Source organism: Anthonomus grandis, chromosome 2 (genome assembly GCF_022605725.1).
Source record: "Anthonomus grandis grandis chromosome 2, icAntGran1.3, whole genome shotgun sequence".
In the NCBI taxonomy this organism is placed as follows: Eukaryota; Metazoa; Arthropoda; class Insecta; order Coleoptera; family Curculionidae; genus Anthonomus; species Anthonomus grandis.
Window position 1 is genome coordinate 26120057 of NC_065547.1, and position 23386 is coordinate 26143442.

Sequence of the window (23386 nt, forward strand, 5' to 3'; positions counted from 1 at the left end):
CGATCGAAGTTGCTGATTATTTGTTGCTATTTTTTGTAATATAAAGGCATTATTTATCGACACATCTAATAACCAGAAAAATACTTTTCGCCACCATTTACTTGTTTTTCGCAAAAATTGGTAGCTTGCTGCATAATGATCAGCAACGTCAACCCCTCCCATAAATTTGTTATACTCATATATAACTGTAGGTTTTTCTATGACTTCTTCAATCCAACGCCCTTCAGCGGTCTTCGTTCGCCTGGTTATATTTTGTACTGAGTTGTCAAATACACTAGATAACATAAGAACAACTCTTTTATCTTTCCATGCCAGTACTGATATAGAATTGTCATGCCTGGAAGATATCTCGCCTTTTTTAAATTTTCTTGTATATGCGGTAGTTAATTCTGTCGGAATTCCTTGTCGATTAGCCATTACAGTACCCGTTACATGTATGTTTATTTTATGTAACTCGCGTGCTAACAAAGGGCTTGAATAATATCTATCTATAAATATATGGTAACCTCCCGAACCAGTTCCAGAATTAAGAAGTTTTTGCACCAAATGAACTACTATGCGGGCGGTTGCTGGTAAATCTGGGCGTATCAATCCCTGGGTTGTTTGAGTTCCCAAATATGGCTCCATCGTAAATATGTAACCATTTTTTGAATCTGCAAGCACATATACTTTTATTCCCCATTTTGTAGGTTTGGCTTTATTATAAACTTTAAAGGATACTTTGCCTTTAAAACCAATAGTACTTTCGTCTACAGAAATATTCTTATCTGGAGTATAAAACTTCTTGAATTGTGTTTCCAGATACCATAACACATTTTTCACTTTGGCGCTACGACTCTTCACTCCCATCTGCTCTTCTTCGGGTGGAGAAACGTGAAGATTCCAAAAAATTTGCATGAATCTGTCCCTCGAAAAAATATCTTTGAAAAAGGGTTGATGGTCGATCCAGTTATTAGAAAAATAGTCAGATAGTTCGGTCTTTGGATTTAAGGCCATATTAAGTAAAACGCCCAAAAATGCCATAAATTCTTCTAATGTGACTGGTTTCCAAGACTTCCAAACTGACCTTTTTGTGAGCGGCGTGTTTATTAAAATTTTTTCTGCAGCATATCTAAAAATATATTTACACATTTTTCTTTTGCTTGAAATATAATACAATTAAATACATACCTATTTGTTTCATCCACAATTGCTTGTATAAGTTCGTCCGTAAAAAATAACTGAAAAAAATCTAGTTCGGACACTGGCTGGTTATTTCGTGGTGGATGGTATCCAACATCTTCTAAGAAAGGGAATATTTTAAATCTTGGTTCATTTGCTGTCCATGGCCTCCATAAATTTAAATTATAAACACGTTCCTCAGACTCTTCGTCAGAATCATTTTCACTGAGATTTTGATCTATATCCTCCCATTCGTCACTCTCTGAACTAAACTGATCCAAGTCAAACTCCTCCTCGTCTACGTATAATAGTTCCTCTAACTCTGTGTCCGTTAATGCTCTTTTCGCCATAATTATAACTATAAACAAACATCCGAATCTTACAAAATATTAAAAAAACACAAACAAAATCTGCATACCTAACTCTCTCAAATACTCAAATAAGACTAAATAAGAATGCACGTGTATTTGTCGCGACCGGCACTCAACAAAAAAATCGCAAGGTTGCCAAATAAGTCACGACTTGCATAAAAAAAGCATGTGTATTCCTAAATAAAATTTCCCGCGGAATTCAAATTTGTTATCGGTTTTGTCATGGTATAAATGAATAACGAGTAAATCGACTTTGAAAATGTGTCATGAGAGACATGACAACGAGTAGAATCGGCTTTTTGCCTTGTCATGTAGGGCATGACAAACGATCTCAAAGCAAAGTTTTGTGTAAACGTGAACGACTACGCCTGGTGTCATGTCAGACATGACAACGACCGCAAAGGGTTAACAAACCTAGACATAGATGGCATCCTTTGTATAAAACTGGATTACAATGTACATATTTCTAACAGCCCCACTTAATCCAGTGTATACTAGAACTTAAGAAATACATACATAAACACTTAACCTGAGTACATGGTTATATACCTATACCAAAATTAAAAACATCCCAAACAGTTTACAAAATATTTATGCTTGGACCCTGACAAACCCTTCGTAAAAATATCAGCAGGCATATCATGAGTTGAAATATATCTTAAAAATATTTCTTGCCTTTCTACTGCCTCTCTTATAAAATGATATTTTACATTTATGTGTTTTGTCCTATTATGAAATACAGGATTCAAAACTAATTTCTGCTCTGACTATCATAAAATAATAAAATTGTTTTGTCAATTTTTAAAATTTCATTTAGAAAACCTTCCAAAAATATGGCTTCTTTAGTGGCTTGGCAAATAGAAACATATTCTGCTTTAGTACTTGATAAACTTACTGATGCTTGCTTTTTAGATTCCCATGAAATTGCCCCCTCGGATAATAAAAAAAGATAGCCAGTATATGATTTTCCATCAATCAAATTATTTCCCCAATCAGCATCACAGAACCCTTTAAACTCTAGATCACCCTTTTTGAAAATAAGGCTTTGATTAATTGTACCTTTTAAATACCTTAAAATTCTTTTCGCATGCTGAAAATGAGTATCAGAATAACAAGTGTTAAACTGGCTCAAGTAGCTTACTGAGAAAGCTATATCCGGTCTTAAGTTAACTGCCAAAAACATTAAAGATCCTATCAAATACCTATAAGGAATATTTTCATCACAACAATTACCTTTCTTTAATTTTAATCTAGGTTCTAAAGGAGTGGAAATTGGTTTAGCCTCTAACATACCAAATTTTTCCAGTAAATATAAAATATAATGCTTTTGATTCAATCTTAACTCTTGCTTATTCTGATCTCTTTCAATGTCAAACATAAACATTTTCTAACTTGACCTAAATCTTTAAGTTTAAAATTATCTGATAAAACACCATTTAGTTTTATTATTTCATTACAATCATTGTAAAACAGTAGAAAATCGTCAACGTACAGAGCTACAATAACAATTGTACTTTGAAATCTCTTAATATAGACACATGATTCAAATTTTGACTTTTCATAACCCAAACTTGTTAAAACTTTTTCAACTTCTAAGTTTCACATCCGTGAAGCTTGTTTAAGCCCATTTATGGCTTTATTTAATAAACAGACTCTATTATCATTATTAAAACCTTCTGGTTGGGTCATAAAAATTCTCTCTTTTAAATCACTATTGAGAAACGTTGTGATTATATCTATATGATCAATTTTTAAATCCATACTTACAGCTATGGCAAACAACATTCTTAAAGTAGAGTTTCTAACAACAGGTGAGAAAGTGTCTGTATAGTCCACCCCATATTGTTGTGTGAAACCCCGAGCTACAAGTTTAGCCTTGTATCTCTTTTCACCATTTGCCCCACACTTCAACTGGAAAACCTATTTACAGTGGACAGCTTTTTGATCATCAGGTTTATTCACTAATGTCCACACTTTATTGTCCTTCAAAGAACTATATTCCTCCTCCATTGTTCTCCTCCATTTATCTGCATTGTTACCACTCAAGGCTTCTGACACTGTGGACGGTTCTTCACATATGGCCTCGGAAACTAAGTACAACACATAATCTGGAAAAGTTTTTTCCTTCCTGGTTCTTAGTGATTTTCTCAATGGCATCAAACCATCTATAGTATCGTCTGACTCACTGTTACTTATATGTGTGTCTTGTTCTTCATTTTGATTCGGCTCAATGGGTTGTCAACTTGATCATATTCTATCCCATGTTCAAAAATATCTATGTACCCATCTACTTGAACACCTGCCTGAGTATTATTGTTTTTCTTGAGTTTAAATTTATTTTCCAAGAAAACAACATCCCTCGATTTGATTATTTGACCTGGTTTTTCCATATCATACAATCTATAGGCCTTTGTATGTTCATCGTAACCCACAAATAAATATTCTTTACTCTTGGGATCAAATTTTTTTCTTAACTGATCAGGAATGTGTGCCTGTGCAATACAGCCAAAAACTCTAAGATGTTTAATGTCAATCCTTTTTCCTGACCATTTTTCTTCTGGTACACAATCCTTGACTGCCTTGTGAGGTGATCTATTTTTCAAATAGACAGCAGTATTGACAGCTTCAGCCCACATTCTTTGATCTGAATTTGCACCTTGTAGTAGACATCTAGCCTTCTCCACAATTGTCCTGTTTGTTCTCTCAGCAACACCATTTTGTTGAGGTGTATATCTAACCGTTGTCTGATGTTCAATACCTTTTTGTTTAAATAGTCTATTAAAACCTTCATTTAAATATTCTGTGCCATTGTCACTGCGCACCTTTTTAATGCTCATGCCTGTTTGATTTTCAACATAAGCCTGAAATTCTTTAAATCATTGCAATACATCAGTTTTAGACTTTAAGAAGTATACAAATATTTTTCTTGTGTAATCATCAACAAGCACAAAAATATATCTTGCACCACTCCAGGAAGTAACTGGCATAGGTCCACACAAATCTGTGTGTATCAACTCTAAAATACTATTAGCCCACTTACCTCCTGCCTTACTAAGTGGTTGTCTTATTTGCTTGCCCAACAAACACTCCTGACATTGTTCGCCTTTTCCATTAATATATGTAATGCCACCGGCCCATCCATTTTTCAACAGCTGCATGCTAACTCTATTAAGATGTCCTAGCCTCATATGCCATAATTCCTCTGAATTTGGTCCTGCTACAGTAGTGAAAAGGCTTTGTTCTTCCACATCAAGTTCATATAGTCCAATCTTCATGGTAGCGGTGGCAACAACCTCTCCTTTCACATGGAAATCGACACAGTCAAAAATCGAACATTTTTCATCTTGAAAAATAACAGTGTGGCCCTTTTCAACCATTTTACTAACTAAGAGTAAATTTTCTCTTAACTCAGGAACATAAACCACCTCAGAAATTGTTTTTAAGCCAGATCTGGTACATACCTGGGTTTTGCCAATCCCATTGCCAGATATTCTTTGATTGTTGGCTACAACCATTTTTGCCTCCACATGACTTTGAAAATCCGTCAGATAATCCCTTTGAAAAGTCATATGAGTAGTCGCTCCTGAATCAATATGCCACTTTTGAGTATGCTGCGTACTTTTATCCTCAACTGCAACCTGCAGTGCTTTATCCAGCTTGACAACCTCCTTCCTGTCTTTATAAGACTTGCCCTTATCAAACTTTTTATTTTCTTCAAAGTTTGAAGGCATCGGACCTTGATTTTTATAGTGTCTAAATGAACCACATGCATAACACTTTACACCCTGCTTATTGCTCTTTTTGAAGGACTTTCTATTCGACAATAAGGCTACTTCATGATCATTTTTATTAAATTTGTCATCTTGAAGCAGTTTGGTTTTAATAAAATCACTGGTTATCTTTTCTACTGAATTCTCTATGGCCATCACCATGGGGTCATATTCCAAAGTAAGCCCGCTCAACAAAATCACACCCAAAAACTCATCATCCATTGGACGCTGCCTATCTGATAATTTTTGAGCTAATGACATAGCTGCATTCACATATTGCTCCATAGTCTTGAAATCTTCAAGCTTAATTCTTACTAATTGCCTGATTAAACTAAGCCGCCTTGACAAATCTTTATCCTCGTAAGCACTTAACAAATCCTGCCAAGCTTCATTGGCTGTGCTTGCATTACGAACATGCGGATAAGCACAAGGTTGTACCATTAAGCATATTTTAGCTAGAGCCTTTTGATCTGCTCTTACCTTGGCATCAGATGACGTTGTATCACCTTCTGGATAGCCCTTTATGCAGACCCATAGATTGGAATGCACAAGTGCCATTTTCATCCCAAACTTTCAGTCATTAAAATTGTCCCTACCAGCTAGTTTATCAAAACCCATAGATAAACATGAATTTTCTGCCATTTTTGTAGGTTTTTCAATTTAACACAGCACTAGAAGTCTTAACCGGTCTAAACGTTTACCGTCGTTTTTCTTTAAAAAAAAAACTGTTTTTATCCCTTTACACCGATTTCAGGCACTTAAACTCATTGGGAATCTGGGAATCTGGGCCCATAACCTGTGAGAATCTAGTAATAAACCATATATCTCGGTTTGATAAAATAAAGTTTATTAAGACAAAGAAAACGACAAATTACAGCTCATTATTTTAAAACCGGACGACTGACAGACTGACTGACAGACAGACACATAACCTAACAGCAAACATGTGTATATTAAATAAAACAAAATTCCGAAGATGCTAACATCGTTAGCGAAACACGTGTCGAGCGTAAAAATAAAAAGTGTTGGTTAGTAATAAAACTGTCTCGTAATTTGAGTGTTCATCTATAAGACTCTCACTTCTCAAGTTAATTTATAGTTACTGTTAGGCCAACTCAATAGTAATTGCCTACCAATTTTTTTAATGTATCCTAAGTTATATTAAAACTACTTTTGTTAAAAATATTTTATCTTTAAAATTAAATAACTAACTATTTAAAAAAAATGCAGGTGTTGTTGTTATTTCCAATTTAATTAGTATTATATACAGAATATATAATTATGTAAGAAAAAAGTTGATAACTTTCATTCTAAGCTATTGAATAACTAGGCACAAGTTTTGAATTTGAATAACAAAGCATGATGGGTGCAAGGAGCACATCGGAGGAAAAGATTGCTTGAATAACTGGCCATTTGGCAACCATAATCTTAGACCGACGTAGAACGATAAATTCTGAATAATACAAGGGCATTTGTCTGCCAGGCGTTTGGCGAAATACGAAAAAAAGCAGCAATTAAGAATCATTTTTCATATTCTGGTACATTAACTGAAACAAGTACCTATCTGACTGGCCAAAACGTTGAATTAATTGTCAACCTCCATATAACCTTAATTTAGTCCCAAATCACTTTATTTTGTTCACACTTAAATAACCAAATAACCAATGTTTTTCGGCGTCTAAAGAAGCCGTTAATGCACTTAAAAAATGACGTTTCGGAGATAGTGGGATCGGAGTAGAGAAAGTATTGAGAAATTTGGTTCGCGTGCACGCAAAAATATATTTATTGTTCATTGTGGAGGATACTGAGTAAAGTCATCTTCACCAATAAATTATTGTCTTTTTGTTAGTAGTTGCACAGTTCTTAAATATCTTATTACTTATTTTGGTGAGCTTTTTAATAAAATTCCAAAGCAGTTCCGTGAATCAACATTGAAGGAAAGACACAAGGCAGATGTTATTTTATAATTTAATTAGTGATAAGCGCTTAACATAGACGATTTATTTAGTTGTTGACTTTAATGCGAATAGTGCACATATTCAGGTAAACGATGGAAACATGTTATATTTTGTCCAAATTATAAATCCACGAAAAACTCAATTTTTGTTAACTTTAACTTTCAACTTTTCTTCCTTTCTTTAGAACATACCAAAAAAGAATTTGGTAGAAGTGACTGCTCTGTATAACTTTTGCTATCTGCTTGTATATTTTTTTAATGTTTTTCTTTTAGTTTCTATTGAGTTATTAAAAGAAATACATTCTTGAATCAGCAAACAATAGATGCTAAATCAGAAAAATGCACTTGAAAGGGTTTAGAAATACATGTCTTTTTGCTAAAATTTCTATAAGAAAAAAACCAAAGAGACCAAAAAAAACGTGCATTTTTAAACCCCTTACACTAAATTTTATATCTAGCATGTTTTTCTACGAAATATCATTTAAGTACGAATTTAGTGTTACCATGATTTTGGGTTTACAACTTCATTAGCGAAAAACATTGATTTAGAAAAGTATATAATATAGGTTTACGGGTTTATGTTATTTTTAAATAAAGAAAAATCACTTAAATACACTAGAAAGCTTTACCATTATACAGGTTAGCGAATAAAATACTACACATAGGCATTACAAATGGCAACATTGCCTCTCGCCTGATTTCTAGTTTATAAGTGGCGCAACGGATTCCAATTGTCTGATTTGATATTTTCGGCACGGCACAATCAGGTTAGACCATCTAGCAGACCTCATTTTACTGTGTGATTTCATGCTGCACTGTTTTTTTCATATTTATCAATATGGCTGTTTATACTCCTGCCGAAAAAGTTTAATCGATTAAATCGTTTTTGTGAAATTGTCGCATCAAAGCTCAAGAACCACCTATTGAAAGAGTCCACGAGATAGAACGGCGGGAAGAAATGCTTTGTAGTGCTTTAGTTTTAGATTCAACGCGATCCAGCACAAATGTTGGAGAGGAACTGGGTATGCACCACAAAACTATGAGGAGTATTTGGAAAAAACATGGATATAAATGTTTTAAATATTCCAAACCTCAGAAGGTGTTTCCTAAATATCAGTGGCGAAGAATGGCATTTTGTCAAACCATGATGAAAAATGCAAATGAAAATAAAAATTTCTTAGAAAATACTTTATTTTCAGATGAGTTCTCTTTTCCATCGCATGGTCAACACAATCATTATTTATTACTGCCAACAGGAAAACGAGCACAGACGTTTTCAAAAACGAGCACAGACGTTTTCAGTTCTGTACTCAGTACCCTCAAAAGTTGAATGTTTGGGCTGGTATTTTGGGCCATTTTTCATTGTTGGTGCTTTGAACGCTGAAAAATACCTTGAGTTGCTATAAAACCAAGTTCTTTCTGTGGTTCAACTCTTTCCTGATATAGACCTGCCAATCTGCCAATTTCATTTTACCTCAAACTCTTTTACGATAACTTTTAATTCTTTACTTAAATTTAAGAAAGAGCTTTTACGAGAGGCTAACCTTTTGTTTAGCTAAAGAAGAAAATCTTCTTGAGCCTTTCATTTAAAGAAATATTTGTTAGATTTATTATTTAGAGTCTTATTTTCTGTTTTTTTTTATAATGTTTACATTTTATTTTTATTAGAGTTTATATTTTATTTTAATAAGAAAAATGCTTTAATTTTCAATACACAATGCACAGTAAAAACATTTTAATTACAAATCAATTTCCTAATTAGAAAAATATTATATCAATTCTGCGTAATATTTTTTTAAATTTTCTTGCAAGAAAAAAAATGTAGTCTCCATTCGCCAATCTGTATATTGTTTTAAAGAAAAAAAATAAAAAACTCAATACCGATGTAACGCTGCAAACAGATTTTAAACAATTACATCAATCAAGACAATCACACAGCTATACAGAATTTGCATGCACGTCCCATTATACTTTTAAATTCGATAAAAAACATTACGAAATGTATGTATTTTAGAAAATAGAAATACTTTTAAACAATTTTTAAACAGGAAAAAATTAATAATATGAGTAAGAAATAAATAAAAATATTAACATACCTTTTTTTTAATTAACAGAATCTGCCATGGCCTTTTTAAATCATTACAACAAAATAAATAACAAAATCGTATTCTACAGAAAAAACTCATATGGAAACCATTTTTTATTTCTTTAGTTAAATAATAGCGGACAGAGAAGCAGGGTCGCAGAATCGAAAACTTTCATCACTCTGTAAGTTGAAAACTATAAGAGCTGTCAAATTTTTGAGACCAAATTTTGTTTCGTAAAAAAGTAACACAATAATGCGAAAACCGCATGACTCTATCTTCTACAGCGTGTCCAAGATAAGGAGAGGCAGTATAAAAATCTCCGTAACCATGAGAGATAGAAAGTTGTTCAAATGAAAAGAATTTATCGACTTGGTTGCTCAATATTATGCCGCTTTAAAATCTAAAAAGTTCCGTAGATATCCGAAAAAAATAGACACTTTCTCATAGTCATTTTTTTCCCAGTTTAGGATGTCGTTATTAAATTTTAGTTTCGACATTTCAACTTCGGACTTTTATCAACTTTTTTTTTCAAATAAGGACCTCGTTTTCGATATCAAATATTAAAAGGGCTTTTAATTCCAAATTCAACGGTATATCACAAGTTGTAATTCAATTACGATTTAGACGTTTTTTTTTTAAGTATTATTAAACATATTCGATGCCTTAGAAGCAAGTAGACCTTAGAAACAAAAGGAAACAATTGGTAGTCCTAAGGATGCTTGAGGTTTGAGACATTTTTGTGTATTCTTCTGTTTCACTGTATATTTTACATATTTTAATTTATTTTGTAAAAAAAAAATGTCAAATGAAGAAAAAATTGATATGCTAGCTTGTTACATTTTAAGTTATTGAAATTGTTATAACCCGGAGCAGATATATTTAAATAAATATCTCGAAAGACAGCAGATAAACACAAAAACCTTTGATTGATGCGTCGTTTAAAAAACCTGTGCATTTCCGACAAAAACCAAGTAACAAAGAGAAAATGATATATTATTAGCTGTTATCGAAAACGCTGGTATTACAACACAGGAAACAAAAAATAATGTAGGCGTGAACAAATCCACCGCCTAATTCATTAAAAAAAAATACAAGTTTCATCCGTATAAATACAGACTTGTCAAGGACTTAGAACCGGAGATGCAGAGAGGCGTCAAACAGCAAGTAATACACGAAAAAATGTCAAAATAATAAAGATTTTCGAAACCAGATTATCTGATCTAATGAGAGCATAGTAACGAAAAATGGTATTTTCAATCTAAGAAATCACCATTATTGGGCCATAGAAAATCCTTATTTGGTGAAAGAAGTACGACAGCAGGTGTGTTTCGGATTCAATATGTGGGCTGATATTGTGGGAAGAAGAATTTAAGGCCCTTTCATTTATCACCATAATTTGAATTCTGAGCGTTACCTTGAATTACTGCAAAACGATTTAGAGGCACCTTTAGATAATTTGCTTCTTGCAGAAATTCGAAACCATTGGTCTCAACGAGATGGAGCATTTGCTCATCATGCCAGTGTAGTTAGGGAATATCTATCAACTAGATTTGCAAAAAGACATATAAGTCAGTACATATTCTAGATTGCGATGGCTAGCATATTCCTCCAACATTACTGCTTTAGATTTCTTCCTTTGGGGATATGTTGAAAATTATTGTATTACTATCATTTGTTAATAATGTTAAATTAATTTTTAAGCCAGCATTAAATTAGTTGTATTAAGTAGGCCTTAGATTGATTTTTTTAAATCATATTATTATTCAAAATATTTTAGGCACGAAAACATGAAAAAGCATGTCTCTATGACGACCATTTTGTTTCCAAAGGCTAGTTTCTTCTGAGGCATCGAAGATATTTAATAATGCTTGAAAAAGGTTTAAAAAATGATTAAACACTCACTTGTGATACATTGTTAAATTCATTAAATTAAAAGCACTTTCAACATTTAATATGGAAAAACCAGGTACGTATTCTAAACTAAAAGTTGTTGATGGTGGCTTAAAGACGAAACGTCGGATCGCTCAGCAGAAAATAATATTTTTTTAGAAAATTTGGTTTTTTCGAATATCTCGGGAACTATACAGAATTTTTTAGATTTCATAGCAGCATGTTATTAAGCACACAAAGCCGCAAAATTCTTCCCATCTAACCAACTTTATATCTCTCATGGTTACGAACATCTCTGTACTGGCCCTCCTTATCTTCAACACGTTATACAATCACCGAGAAAGCCTACAAAAGTGTCCAAATTTGGATGCCCTGTACAAGATATCTAACAATTAAAGGACCCCTTTTGTGAATTGTCTGAATTGGACCCTGAAATTTTGCTACTTTCTAAAAGTGTAGATGTCCGAAATGTGTTTGTATACAAAATTTGAAAACAAATGACTAACCTGTTTAGGAACTACAGGATGAACAAGTTTTTACCAAAATATGAAAATTATCCTGTATGTCAGTAATAAAGAAAAAGGCTTAAAAATTCAGTTTTTTTGCAATGTAACTTTCTTTTTAAGTTTATTTTTTATTTTTTAACCGATTACAGAAAAACGCTTGCTGGATACCTCTAACAATTTTCAGATATGATTTAAAGTCTACTTCTATGTCTTATCTTGACTTAAACAGACACCGTTTTATCTTGACTTAGACATCTTTCTGGACTTCTACTACACTGCTGCCACACTTGAGCTAAAAAATGCAGGCATGCCCAAAAAGAACGTGTAACTGCAAAGCAAAATAATAGACGAAGGGTCCTGTTTACTTCACAATCTTTATTTCAAGAATCCCGACGCGTTTCGGTTGTTAACATTGTCAAGGGAAAACTATGTAAGTAGAATATAAAAGGTTGTTATTAAAATAATAAATTAATTAAAAACATAATAAAACTTACATGATATTATTACAAAATGTCCATAAAAAGGTCAAAAAAAAAGGCACACACATAACATCACAATACATCAATCTACATGTCATCATACCGTATTTACAAAACAATAACGGATTTTGGTTTTTTTTTTTAAATTTACATGGGTACTATATTATACACAGATATTTAATACTATTACTAATAGGGACATCTAGGAATAAATGCGGTTAACAAAACATTTTAAAAAACAGTAAATTCACAGGAATGTGGAAACTACTTAAAAAAATTTACAATTTTGGCCGCTTCTCGGTAGTGGGCGTTAATAGGTTCGTTCAGACAATTAACTTGTGTATTTATTTCTAGTTTTGCTATTTCTAGATTTTCTAATATGTTTAATTTTGTGTTTTGATTTAGGTTGTGCAAAACTTTGAAATTGTCGATTGCAATTAACAATGGATACAAAAAGTCTTTAATAGATAATTTGATTAGAAAAAAGTTCAATAAAATATTATTTCAGTCCCTCTCTAGTGAGCCCCTTGATCAAACCATCCATCCTTACCAACCTCCGAAATATGTAAAAATTTCCTTTATTGGTCCGATTTCTTTAAGAATAGGTAATTTACTTAAGTCCTTAGACAACAATATAAAAATTGTGTATAAGTCCTTTCAAAATATAAGAATCTTTGTTCAAGATTAAAAGACTTTGTAAGCCCATTAGAAGGCAGTGGCGTTTACCTCTTATCATGCAACTCTTGTCCAGCCAAATATGCTGTTCAAACCGACAGAAATTTTAAAATAAGAATTAAAGAACATTTAAATTCTCAGAAGTCGCCTAATGATAAAAGATCTGCCTTTGGATTACATCTAAGAGAAACAGGTCATTCATTTAATACAGATGACAATTTCAAAGTTTTGCACAACCTAAATAAAAGCGAAAAATTAAATATATTAGAAAATCTAGAAATAGCAAAACTAGAAATAAATACACAAGTAAATTGTCTGAACGAACCTATTAACGCCCACTACCGAGAAGCGGCCAAAATTGTAAATTTATTTAAGTAGTTTCCATATTCCTGTGAATTTACCGTTTTTTAAAATGTTCTGTTAACCGCATTTAATCCTAGATGTCCCTATTAGTAATATTATTAAATATCTGTGTATAATATGGTACCCGTGTAAATTTAAAAAAAAAAAAACAAAATCCGTTATTGTTTTGTAAATACGGTGTTATGACATGTTTTTAGATTGATGTATTGTCATGTTATGTGTGTGCCATTTTTTTTGATCTTTTTATGGACATTTTGTAATAATATCATGTAAGTTTTGTTATGTTTTTAATTAATTTATTATTTTAATAACAACCTTTTATATTCTACTTACATAGTTTTCCCTTGACAATGGTTTAACAACCGAAACGCGTCGGGATTCTTGAAATAAAGATTTTAAAGTAAACAGGACCCTTCGTCTATTATTTTGCTTTGCATAATCGTACTTCACCCTGGAGAAATGTATGGCAATCTTAAACGTGTAACTGGCACTAGCAATAAGATAAGCCCCTGGATTTACTATAACTCTTGAAGTTCTGTGCAATTTGTAGTATTAAAGATTATCGTTCGATGGTCTCTATTTACATAGCATATTAATGTAATTATGTAAAGAAAGAATGGCAAGTAATAAACGCCAAGTAAAGAAATAAATAACACTTACAAATATAGCTCCAACAAATAAGAAATAACAAACATAATATAAATAAAAGGAATTACCGATCCTACGCTCTAGGAAATTAAGGTAGAACCAGGCAAAAAGCAAGACCTAATTCTCCGAATTCCAATACCAACAAGGTCAATAGTATTTTTAATCAAAAATTGTCTTTGCTCCACAAATTTAAATTCAAAAATCTCAAGCATGCTTCTGCAAGACAGCAAGTATAGGTAAGCATTATGCTTTAACAAATAAGTACCGCAAAAAACTTTTTTGTATCTTTTCAATAAGGTCTATCTATATTAACTTCTACCTGTGGTGCCCATATTACAGAACCATACTTGAGTTGAGGTCTCACGAATGAGTTATACAATCTGACTATGCTTTGTATATCTAAATTTTATAAGCTTTATTTATTATTATACTGTAATGATTATTAAACTTTAAGTTTACCTCAAATTTCCAACGAAGATCTTTACACTCATACTTTCTGGGAAATTCATAATGTTGGCCGTAATATAATGACTTCATAAAGCTTTTACTTTGTGTAACTATCATAACAGAATACTGATCAAAATTGAGCAACACATTATTTTTCCAAAATTAACTGAATACTTCATATAGATCTAGCTGCAATAAGTAACAATCATTCTGGTTCTAAATTACCTTGAAAATCTTAGTCATCAGTAAATATCAAACAGGAGGCATATTTAAGATAATTCAAGTTATTTTTAAATAAAACAAATAAAAAAGTGACCAAATTGCTAATCTGAAAAACATGAGAGGTGGCTGAATACTCCATCGACAGAATTCTCACAACCCTCTACTGTTGAAATCTATTGGTTTTTAGGGTTTATTAAATATTATGTGTAAAGGTGCTACGACATAGTCAATATAACCTTGATGAATATATATATAGTCTTTATATATATTGTCTTTACTAGCACATTCTAAATAATTTATCTTTATGTTTTCAAAAAGTCTTTTTTTAAGAATATTTAGAAGCCACTTTCGTTAATATCTATTTTTAAAGGTGCGTTTACTTTTCTAAAATATTCTACTTTTGAATCTATAAAATATTCTTAAAATTTATTCCAATTATTTGAGACATTTTAAAAAATCTATATTTCAATAATATCTCCTCATATTTTGGTAGGTATAGGCCCAGGATAAATTTTCAACGAGGTTCAAAGAGTTATTTTTATTTGTCTTTAAATACGGTACTGTAGTTGTATGTGTTGTATTGTGTACTACAAAATAATGAGATTAATTAAGGGTTATTAAAATATATAAAATGTGGTTAGTTTACGTATCAAATGTTAGAATGGAACGTTTAAGAAAATCTTTTTTAAAATCCTCTTTTCATGAAAGAAAAAGGATTAAGCCCATTAATTCAAGTAACCAAAGATCCTTTTAATCTATACGGAGAAGGACGAAATATTTTGATATATAGAATGATAAAAAGTTTGATATTTATATAATTTGCAAATCCAACTAAGATTTTTGTAGCATTTAAGATGACGTTTTTCATAAGAAAGTAACTGCGTATAAAATTCAATGGACATCATGATAATGAATAGCAAGGATTAGTTGTTGATAAGGTATCAAATTCTGTATTGTATCAAAACCTACCAAGTTGTAATTGGTGGTTCTTCAATACTTTTCATTTTAGTGTCACTTATTTAAGTTGTTTATGTCGAAAAGACAAAAATAGAAATCTATTATACAAAGCAGAACATAGATATAAATGTAATTTTATATCAGTATAAAAAATTTTTTCGAGATATTTATTTAATTTTTTTTAGGTGTGGCGGCTCACTAATAAGTCGACGTCACGTGGTGACCGCTGGTCACTGCGTTGCAAGAGCGACGCCGCGACAGGTGCACGTGACCTTGGGAGATTACGTCATTAATTCAGCGGTGGAACCTCTTCCTGCCTACACTTTTGGTGTTTCCAATATACAGGTTTGTTTATATCAGATATAAGGGATATATTTAGATTTGTGGATTAGAAACTCGTTTTCATCAAAGACTGACGTTTAATTTAGAAGGAAACTTAGTGACCCAAAAGTGATTTCTCGGTTGAAGAGTAGTTGGGTTAGTAGAAAATAAAATGCAGAAGTCGATTTTGTGTTATATATCGACGGTTCCACAAATAAAATATTTTAAAGCAACCGTGAGATACAAACATCGGGCTGTAATCGAAAACGACAATGCAAAAATATATTGGGATAAGACCAACGGTACTTCCATTTCATTCTTCACCCATTCAACGCATGGTTGTTCTTTGGCCTTTTCTATTCTTTGGCTTTCTAGACTCTTTTGAACCGCTTGCCGTTGGTAGCTGAACCTTTTTATGCCGGTAGCCAGGATGGATGCTGGATACATCACGGAAAAAACATAACAAATAAATTGTATTATATCACGAGAATAAAGCAATACATTTTTGAAAGTGATAGACATAGGTAAAGTAGTAAAATCAAAACTTTTAAAGTTGTATTTATTTTTAAATGGCTGTACACCTGATAGTAGTTGGTTAAAAATTTAAAGCTATAGCCAGGCTGAAAACAAAAACAGGTACATGAAAGGTATGCTGATTTCAGAGCCAGCAAGCCAGCAGGTTATTATTATTTGTCTCTAAGATACCATAATGTGACCCAAGTAATGATATAAAAATAATTCACAATTACCCAAATATGTAATCTTTGATAATGTAATCATTTTTATAAATAGTGTAAAACCATATATTGTAAGAACTAAGTAAGCTAAAACTAAATAATCCCAAATAAATTGTAAAACTCAGTTCGGCAAACGCTTATACATAATTGAAACGCTAGTGGTCAGTTTGCTATTTATTATCGCGAGTATTATATTATTGGGTGATGCCAGTAATAACTCACCCTTTTGATGACTGAAAGCGACACACAAAAAATTGATATACTTATAAGAGCCAGTCCAATAAAATATAGATGCATGTATCTTAATGAAAGGAAGAAAAATTAATTAATTTAGAAATAGCACATCAAAAATCCATCTACTAAGTTTCACCGAAAAAATGATCTACTGCATACCGCTCTTTGTACTATTGATATCATCTTGTCCGTACTGAAATTGGCTTGAAATCAATGATCCCAGTACAACAGAAAAAACTTTAGATAGACTAGAAAATGAATGGAAAGATATAGATTTGCATAGTAAATTCGCTGCGGCACTACTACATAAAGAAGTCCACCTAAAACTATCAATGAGCTACCTAACATAGACTATTGATGTCTGACACAAGGTAACTAACACAAGAAATTATAGAAAACAGTAATTTATCGATGATCGCTGCAGCCTCTGTAAAAACTCTATCGAAACTGTACAACATTTAGCAACAGCATGCATTTACCTGGTTTCAAAAGATTACACCAACATACAGAACAACGTAGCAGTTATTTTAAGTCAGGAGATCTGCTCAAACCATGGACTGCTTAAAAAAAGAATGCCCTACTACAAATATTAACCAAAACCACCAATGCAAAACAGAAAAAATAAAAATTTATTGGAATGTAATAACGTACAAAACAGAAATTGTAGTTCTTAAAGAAAACGAGTATGCTTGGGTCATCAATATTAAGATACCACTGGACGAAACTGTGTAAAAGGCCAGAGCAGAGAAAATTGGCAAATATTAACCATTGTGTCGCGAGCTAAAAAGAATATATCAGCTGAAAGAAGCAAGCATCACTGCCACTGATTGACAAATAAATGGAGAAAAATGTACATAACTTAGGAATCCCTTAGGTGAATGATCTATGTTTATAGCCGCATATAGCAGGACTAATTCGTTGGCTTTCATCATAAACCCTGATTTGCTTGTCAACCAACATCACATGGTGATAGAAAGAACAAAAAAATTATAAAATAAAATTAATATTAATATGACGTTTATTCAATAATAGAAAACATTTACAATAATATATGAACTTTAACAAAGAAATTTTATGATACATGCTCGAAGTACTTTATAGACCATATTTTTCATCGACCATATTTAATGTTAAGCCATCAAATATTCAAGATGAAATATAAAAATTTTTGTTGTAAATATATCGTTAAAGAATTGAATAATACGTTAAGGTTAAAGGCAAATAATTTAAATAAAATATAAAACATTTTCGTATAAAACTTAAACGCATAATTGTATGAAGTTATTTAGTGCAGAAAAAACTTAAAAAAATTAAAAATTATTTAATTCAATTATATCAATTATCAATCAAAGCTAGACTTGCGCCAATAACAAACCTGTATTTTTTGAATAAGGGTCCTTATAAGATCTATATGTTGATTGCGGTTAAATAAGTAATTCTTTATTTATTTAATTTTCATCTACGGAATTTGTCTTCTCTAACTTTTCCAAACTTAATACCTAATATGATTATTTCGCCAATATGAATTATTTCGCAAAAAATATGAATATTTAATTAAAATCCCACATTTCTTCTGAAAGTAATTAGATGCTTCAACTGTGGATTAAGCGACAAATTAAGCATTGTGCAATCGAAACAAAAAAAAAACATATACAGAGAAGAGATTTCCAATGATATTACATAGAGGTTACTTCACAGGTCGGCCATACTGATCATATTAACAACACCGGAGAAAGTCCGAGAGATATTACATGAGCAGCGCCTAAAAGAAAGCGGTCGTAATTTTATTTTTCGCGCACCCATCACTTTCGATTTTGATTGTCGATTAACATAGATTCGTTTTTTTTTTGTTGATCGGTTTTATAACGAGCTGGTTGGTTACCTTGGTGAAATGGTAAGGTCAGGGATTGTATGTGTGTTTTTGTTGTAACGTGAATGACGTCACCTTGGATGGTCATCCGAGAAGAGAAATTTTCTGGTTATTTTCCGTTATTGTTGTTGACGTTCGTGCGCGGTCGACTTATTTTGTTTTTGCTGCTTTTTTTAAAATTGTGAAATAACAGATTGCCTAGAGGTTTGATTACTGATATTTTGAGATTTAAAGAGACATTGATTTTTTATTTTTGTTGTTTTTCTCCTTTCTATATTTTGATTTGTTTGCTGTCTCGTTTCAACGAAGCAAATAGTTAAGAACATGGATTTTTTTAATTGTTAACTAAATATCCAAAATATTTAAAAGCAGGTGTCTAAATGTAAGGTGATCTTGGAGTTATTTCTGTTTGTGCTATGATACTCATCAAGCCTTCGTCACATATAAGACCTTCGAAGATTTATTTTTACCATTAAAGGCAAATTAATTGTCCCATGTTATAATAGCTACCAGGAAGACTTAATGGAGAGGATGAATTTTATTTTTTTAGAATAAACATGTAATGCTGACTATATAAATTTATGCGTCTGGTAACATATCAAGATACATAACCTAACAACCACGAAATTGCTCCTTAGTTGTCCTGAATTTTATGACAAACATGTTGATACTCAATAGTATCATATTTGTTAATCTTTGTATTGAAATATCACAATAGTCGATAAATTTGAAATGAGGAAAAATCAATCAATGGATATCGTGTTCACCTAACCCCATAAACTGTTTGACGGGGATATTTCAAAGAACATTAACTATTCGATTAAGGAGCATTGTATTAAAGTCAATATCCTCTTGTAATTTTTTCACAACATAAAGTCACAACATCTTAAAAGATATGGCAGTATAATAGAAGTAGTGGCTTAAATCCCAGGAAAAATAAAACTTAAAAAGCCTTCAAATGAACTATGTTTCATATTAACTATATTTCAACTACCTACAAATATATTTTTGTAACTAAAGATATAGGGTTGGTTTGATTCTAGGTCCAATTTTCCTTCGATATCCCTTAAGAACGACTTTTCAATACTAGAGAAAATGGATCAGAAAAATAAACGGAATTATAACTGAATACTATACACTGAGAATAAACCATAGTAAATTTTCATTTCCATAAGCGGAATATTTCATGATGATTATGAGTCTTTTGATATCATCAGCTTTGATACTAGACTGTACTGTGAAGTGTGCGGATGGCTTTTAAAATTTTTTTAGTGTTTTAATGTAAGTTTTTACTTTTGCTTAAGTAATATTTTTAATTTTAGGCCTGATGATGCTCTAACTAGAGCGAAACACGTGTAGCCTGTGATTATATATTGTAAGACCGTGACTTTGTGTTTTTCTTTATTTTCGTCAGCTTTGATAGTGTTGTTGGCGAAGAAATTCTGTCCACCGCTTGTTCTTGAACCCCTGATTGTGTGGGACTCCGTGACTAGGTAACAACTAATATTTCCTCGCTGGGTGATACCTGGTTGGTTCCCTGCATCGGGGTCTGCCCTGTTGCAGTTCTATTATACCCCATATATTTACTCCCACATGTTCAGTTCTGTTGTTTCTAGGAAGTCCAGTATTTTGCCTAGTGGTGTAGTTTCCAGTTTTCTGTAGTGTATCCTCTCTGTTGATGCTCTAGTGTGAATGCATGGTTTCTTCCTTTTCCTCACAATCCTACATAGCAAAGTATCTACTTTCCGTTTTTTTGTTCTACGGGCCTATCTACGTATTTCTTGAGGATGCATGACCTTTACCAGCACTGCTGTCTTTTGCAGTTGTTGTCTGCAGTGGCCCAGTGTGTTCTAATCCTTCCTAAAGATGATCTTTGGCCTAGTCTTAAACACTCTTAAAGCATTTTTTACTGCCTGGTCTCCTGTAATAATTACGGAATTTTGAAATATCCAAGCCAATTCATTTTTTTTTTCAACTCAGACTATTTATCTTATCATTTAATTAAATAACTGCATCTTCAATGGAAGATGTCAATGTTATAAACAGACTTTTCTCCAGTAAATAAAACAAAAATACCTGCTAAGAGATGTAATACATTTTTATCGAAATACTATAACTATCTCGTCATTACCTGATTAGAAAGAGCTGGTCTTCTTAATTATATAAATATATGGATTTCTGTGTAGGGAGGCGCATCAAAATTACGGAAGTTCATTAGCTGTGTTAAAAAACACTTGAAACTGTCAACTTTATTTTCGAGGAGAATGGTTAATAAACAAGAAATTACCTTTATACCTATAATCCCCAAGATGGGGTGGCACCAACCCTAAAATCTTAAATGGCAAGGAAGGGTCAAGTGATACGTTATTGAAAAAGGCCTTTATTCTCTTTATTGATACTAAGTATGCAGTAGTATAAGCTATTAGTTTTTAAGTCGAGTATTGCTAAATGTGACATAACAAAAAAAAAGTTTCTTTAACATACTACAGAATATAATTTAGAATACTAAGTATATACTTTAAAAAAAATATCGCAAAAATAATACATTTAAAAAGCATTTTCATTGTATTAGCTGAATGCTGGCTACCTTCCTTTTCCATACAATACCTTAGATTTTGCGCAAAACATTGCTGCATATTCTGCAATATTTTAATTATGACTTGCGACTACAATTATGACTTACAAGCACTCATTTTCAATTCTGTTCTGTAAATCTTCAAACGGGCTGGGTTTAGTCTCATAGATATTGCTTTCTATGTGGCCCAAGACAACAAGAAACAATCCCTTACAAAGATTAATTATTATAGTAATATATTATTAGTAGTAGGTAACAAATTAGTTCCATTTTCACGTAAAAATATGATTAATCCGAACTTTTTGATAATGGTATACCAATATTTCGAGCAACAATGCCACAAGCTGGTTTTAGATTTTTAGTAAACCGCCTACGATTTGAAAATAAAGATATCAGAGCTCAAAGAAGAGAAACTGATAAACTAGCAGAATTTTGAGAGATATTTGAAAGAACCATAAACAAAATGAAGAACTTATATGTACTTTCCAAATATACCACAATGTGCAATTAGTAGGATTCCTTGGTCGATGCTTTTTCAAAATGTATATTTGTTTACAACCGGATAAATACAGCATTAAACTTGTGATGTGCTGTAAGGCTAAAACAGTATTAAGGCAACAAACTTACCTGTTTCTCTCATGTAAGGAATAGAAATTTGACGACGTACAATTGGTTTACATCTATAGGCATGGCAAAAATGCTTTTAGATAAACAAATTATGGTTGTAGATGATTAATCCGAGTAGAAAGCCTTAAGAGATTTCTACATTGTTCGCTTTGCCGATGTTATAACGCGAAAATCTACAATCAGGTACTTGTTTGACAAATAGCATGCTATGTTTTGAAAAGTTGTCGGCGTAGCAGTTTTTGAAACAGGGTCTAATGGTCAACATAAATAAAGACCTAGCTTAAGTCATAGAATTAAGCATGTAGTATATTGTTTACCAAAAAGTTCACGAATATTTAGTGCTTTTTAGACTTGGGAATAGATGTTTATTTAAAAGTAATAAACTAATTTCTTTTATTAAGTAATTAGTTTATGGTATATTATTAAGGGCTTGTGTGGGCTAGTATCAGGTAAACTTCTTGCTTCCTTTTTTCTAAAATTTTTGATGAATAGGAAGTATATTACCATAAATAAAGCTCCAAGATTCATTTCATACAGTATATATATTCCGAATGATTCTGATGGCTCGAACATACAATCATATATACAACTTCCTCGTAGTGTTTTAATGTTATTAATATACAAATTGAATGAATGGCTTTTACCTTCATCAAACAATCCCTGACCTAGCCATTTCACTCGGTATTAAGGCGAGGCCAGTGAAAATACTTTACAATTTATTATTAGCAAAATAAAACGGCTGACATGCAAATTTATTTTTGTTTTTTACATGTAAGCACATTAATTTAAAACAAATTAAAAGTGTTTTTATTATGTGATGTGAAATGTTTGTAGTTTTGTTGGTATTTATATATGTGCCGCAGTGAAACGAAGTAACGTCAATATTTAAGAAAATGGCTATTTTAAGATGAGAACTGAATTAACAGCAAACAGAATGGATATAGCCCCTCTCATGCAGAGGCTAATAATAGCACAAATAGTGAACACAGTGTAAAACTAATCTGTGCTTTAAATAATATTCCTCTGAATATTTTTTCTAATTTGAGAGATCAGAAGTATTTTTCGAATAGGTATTTTTTGCCATAATGGATAACAAAGAAAAGTTAACGCAAATGGCATATATATATATGGTCAAAATCTAGGGATATTTACAATTTTAACTATTAATTGTTTGATAACTCTTTCTTACCTTATACTATGTTGACCAATATAACACGGTTCTAGCAATATTTATTAATATAAGTATAACCAAAGTATATAGATTTCAACTTTTCGATTTTTGTTAGATTGTGGTATAACGACTTAAATTCATCTGCACGTATTTTACTCACAAAAAAGCAGTTTTTCTTAAGATACCTAAAATGCACAATATCGATAATGTACATATTATCATGTATGTATATATTATTAGTTCTCGGTTAAGTCTAGTACTGCAAGGGTGTTTATTAAATTGTTTAAATATACCTAGACATTTGGCAGATAATGGAGA

The 23386-nt window shown here is 31.8% G+C and overlaps 1 protein-coding gene across 1 annotated transcript in view; it reads left to right on the top strand.

The window, feature by feature from the left end:
* LOC126750216 (uncharacterized) overlaps positions 1-23386 on the top strand; it is a 303441-nt gene that overhangs the window by 238633 nt on the left and 41422 nt on the right. The window contains exon 12 of the mRNA XM_050459759.1: positions 15719-15878. Coding sequence (XP_050315716.1) covers positions 15719-15878 — 160 coding nt within the window. The remainder of the gene's footprint in view (positions 1-15718; positions 15879-23386) is intronic.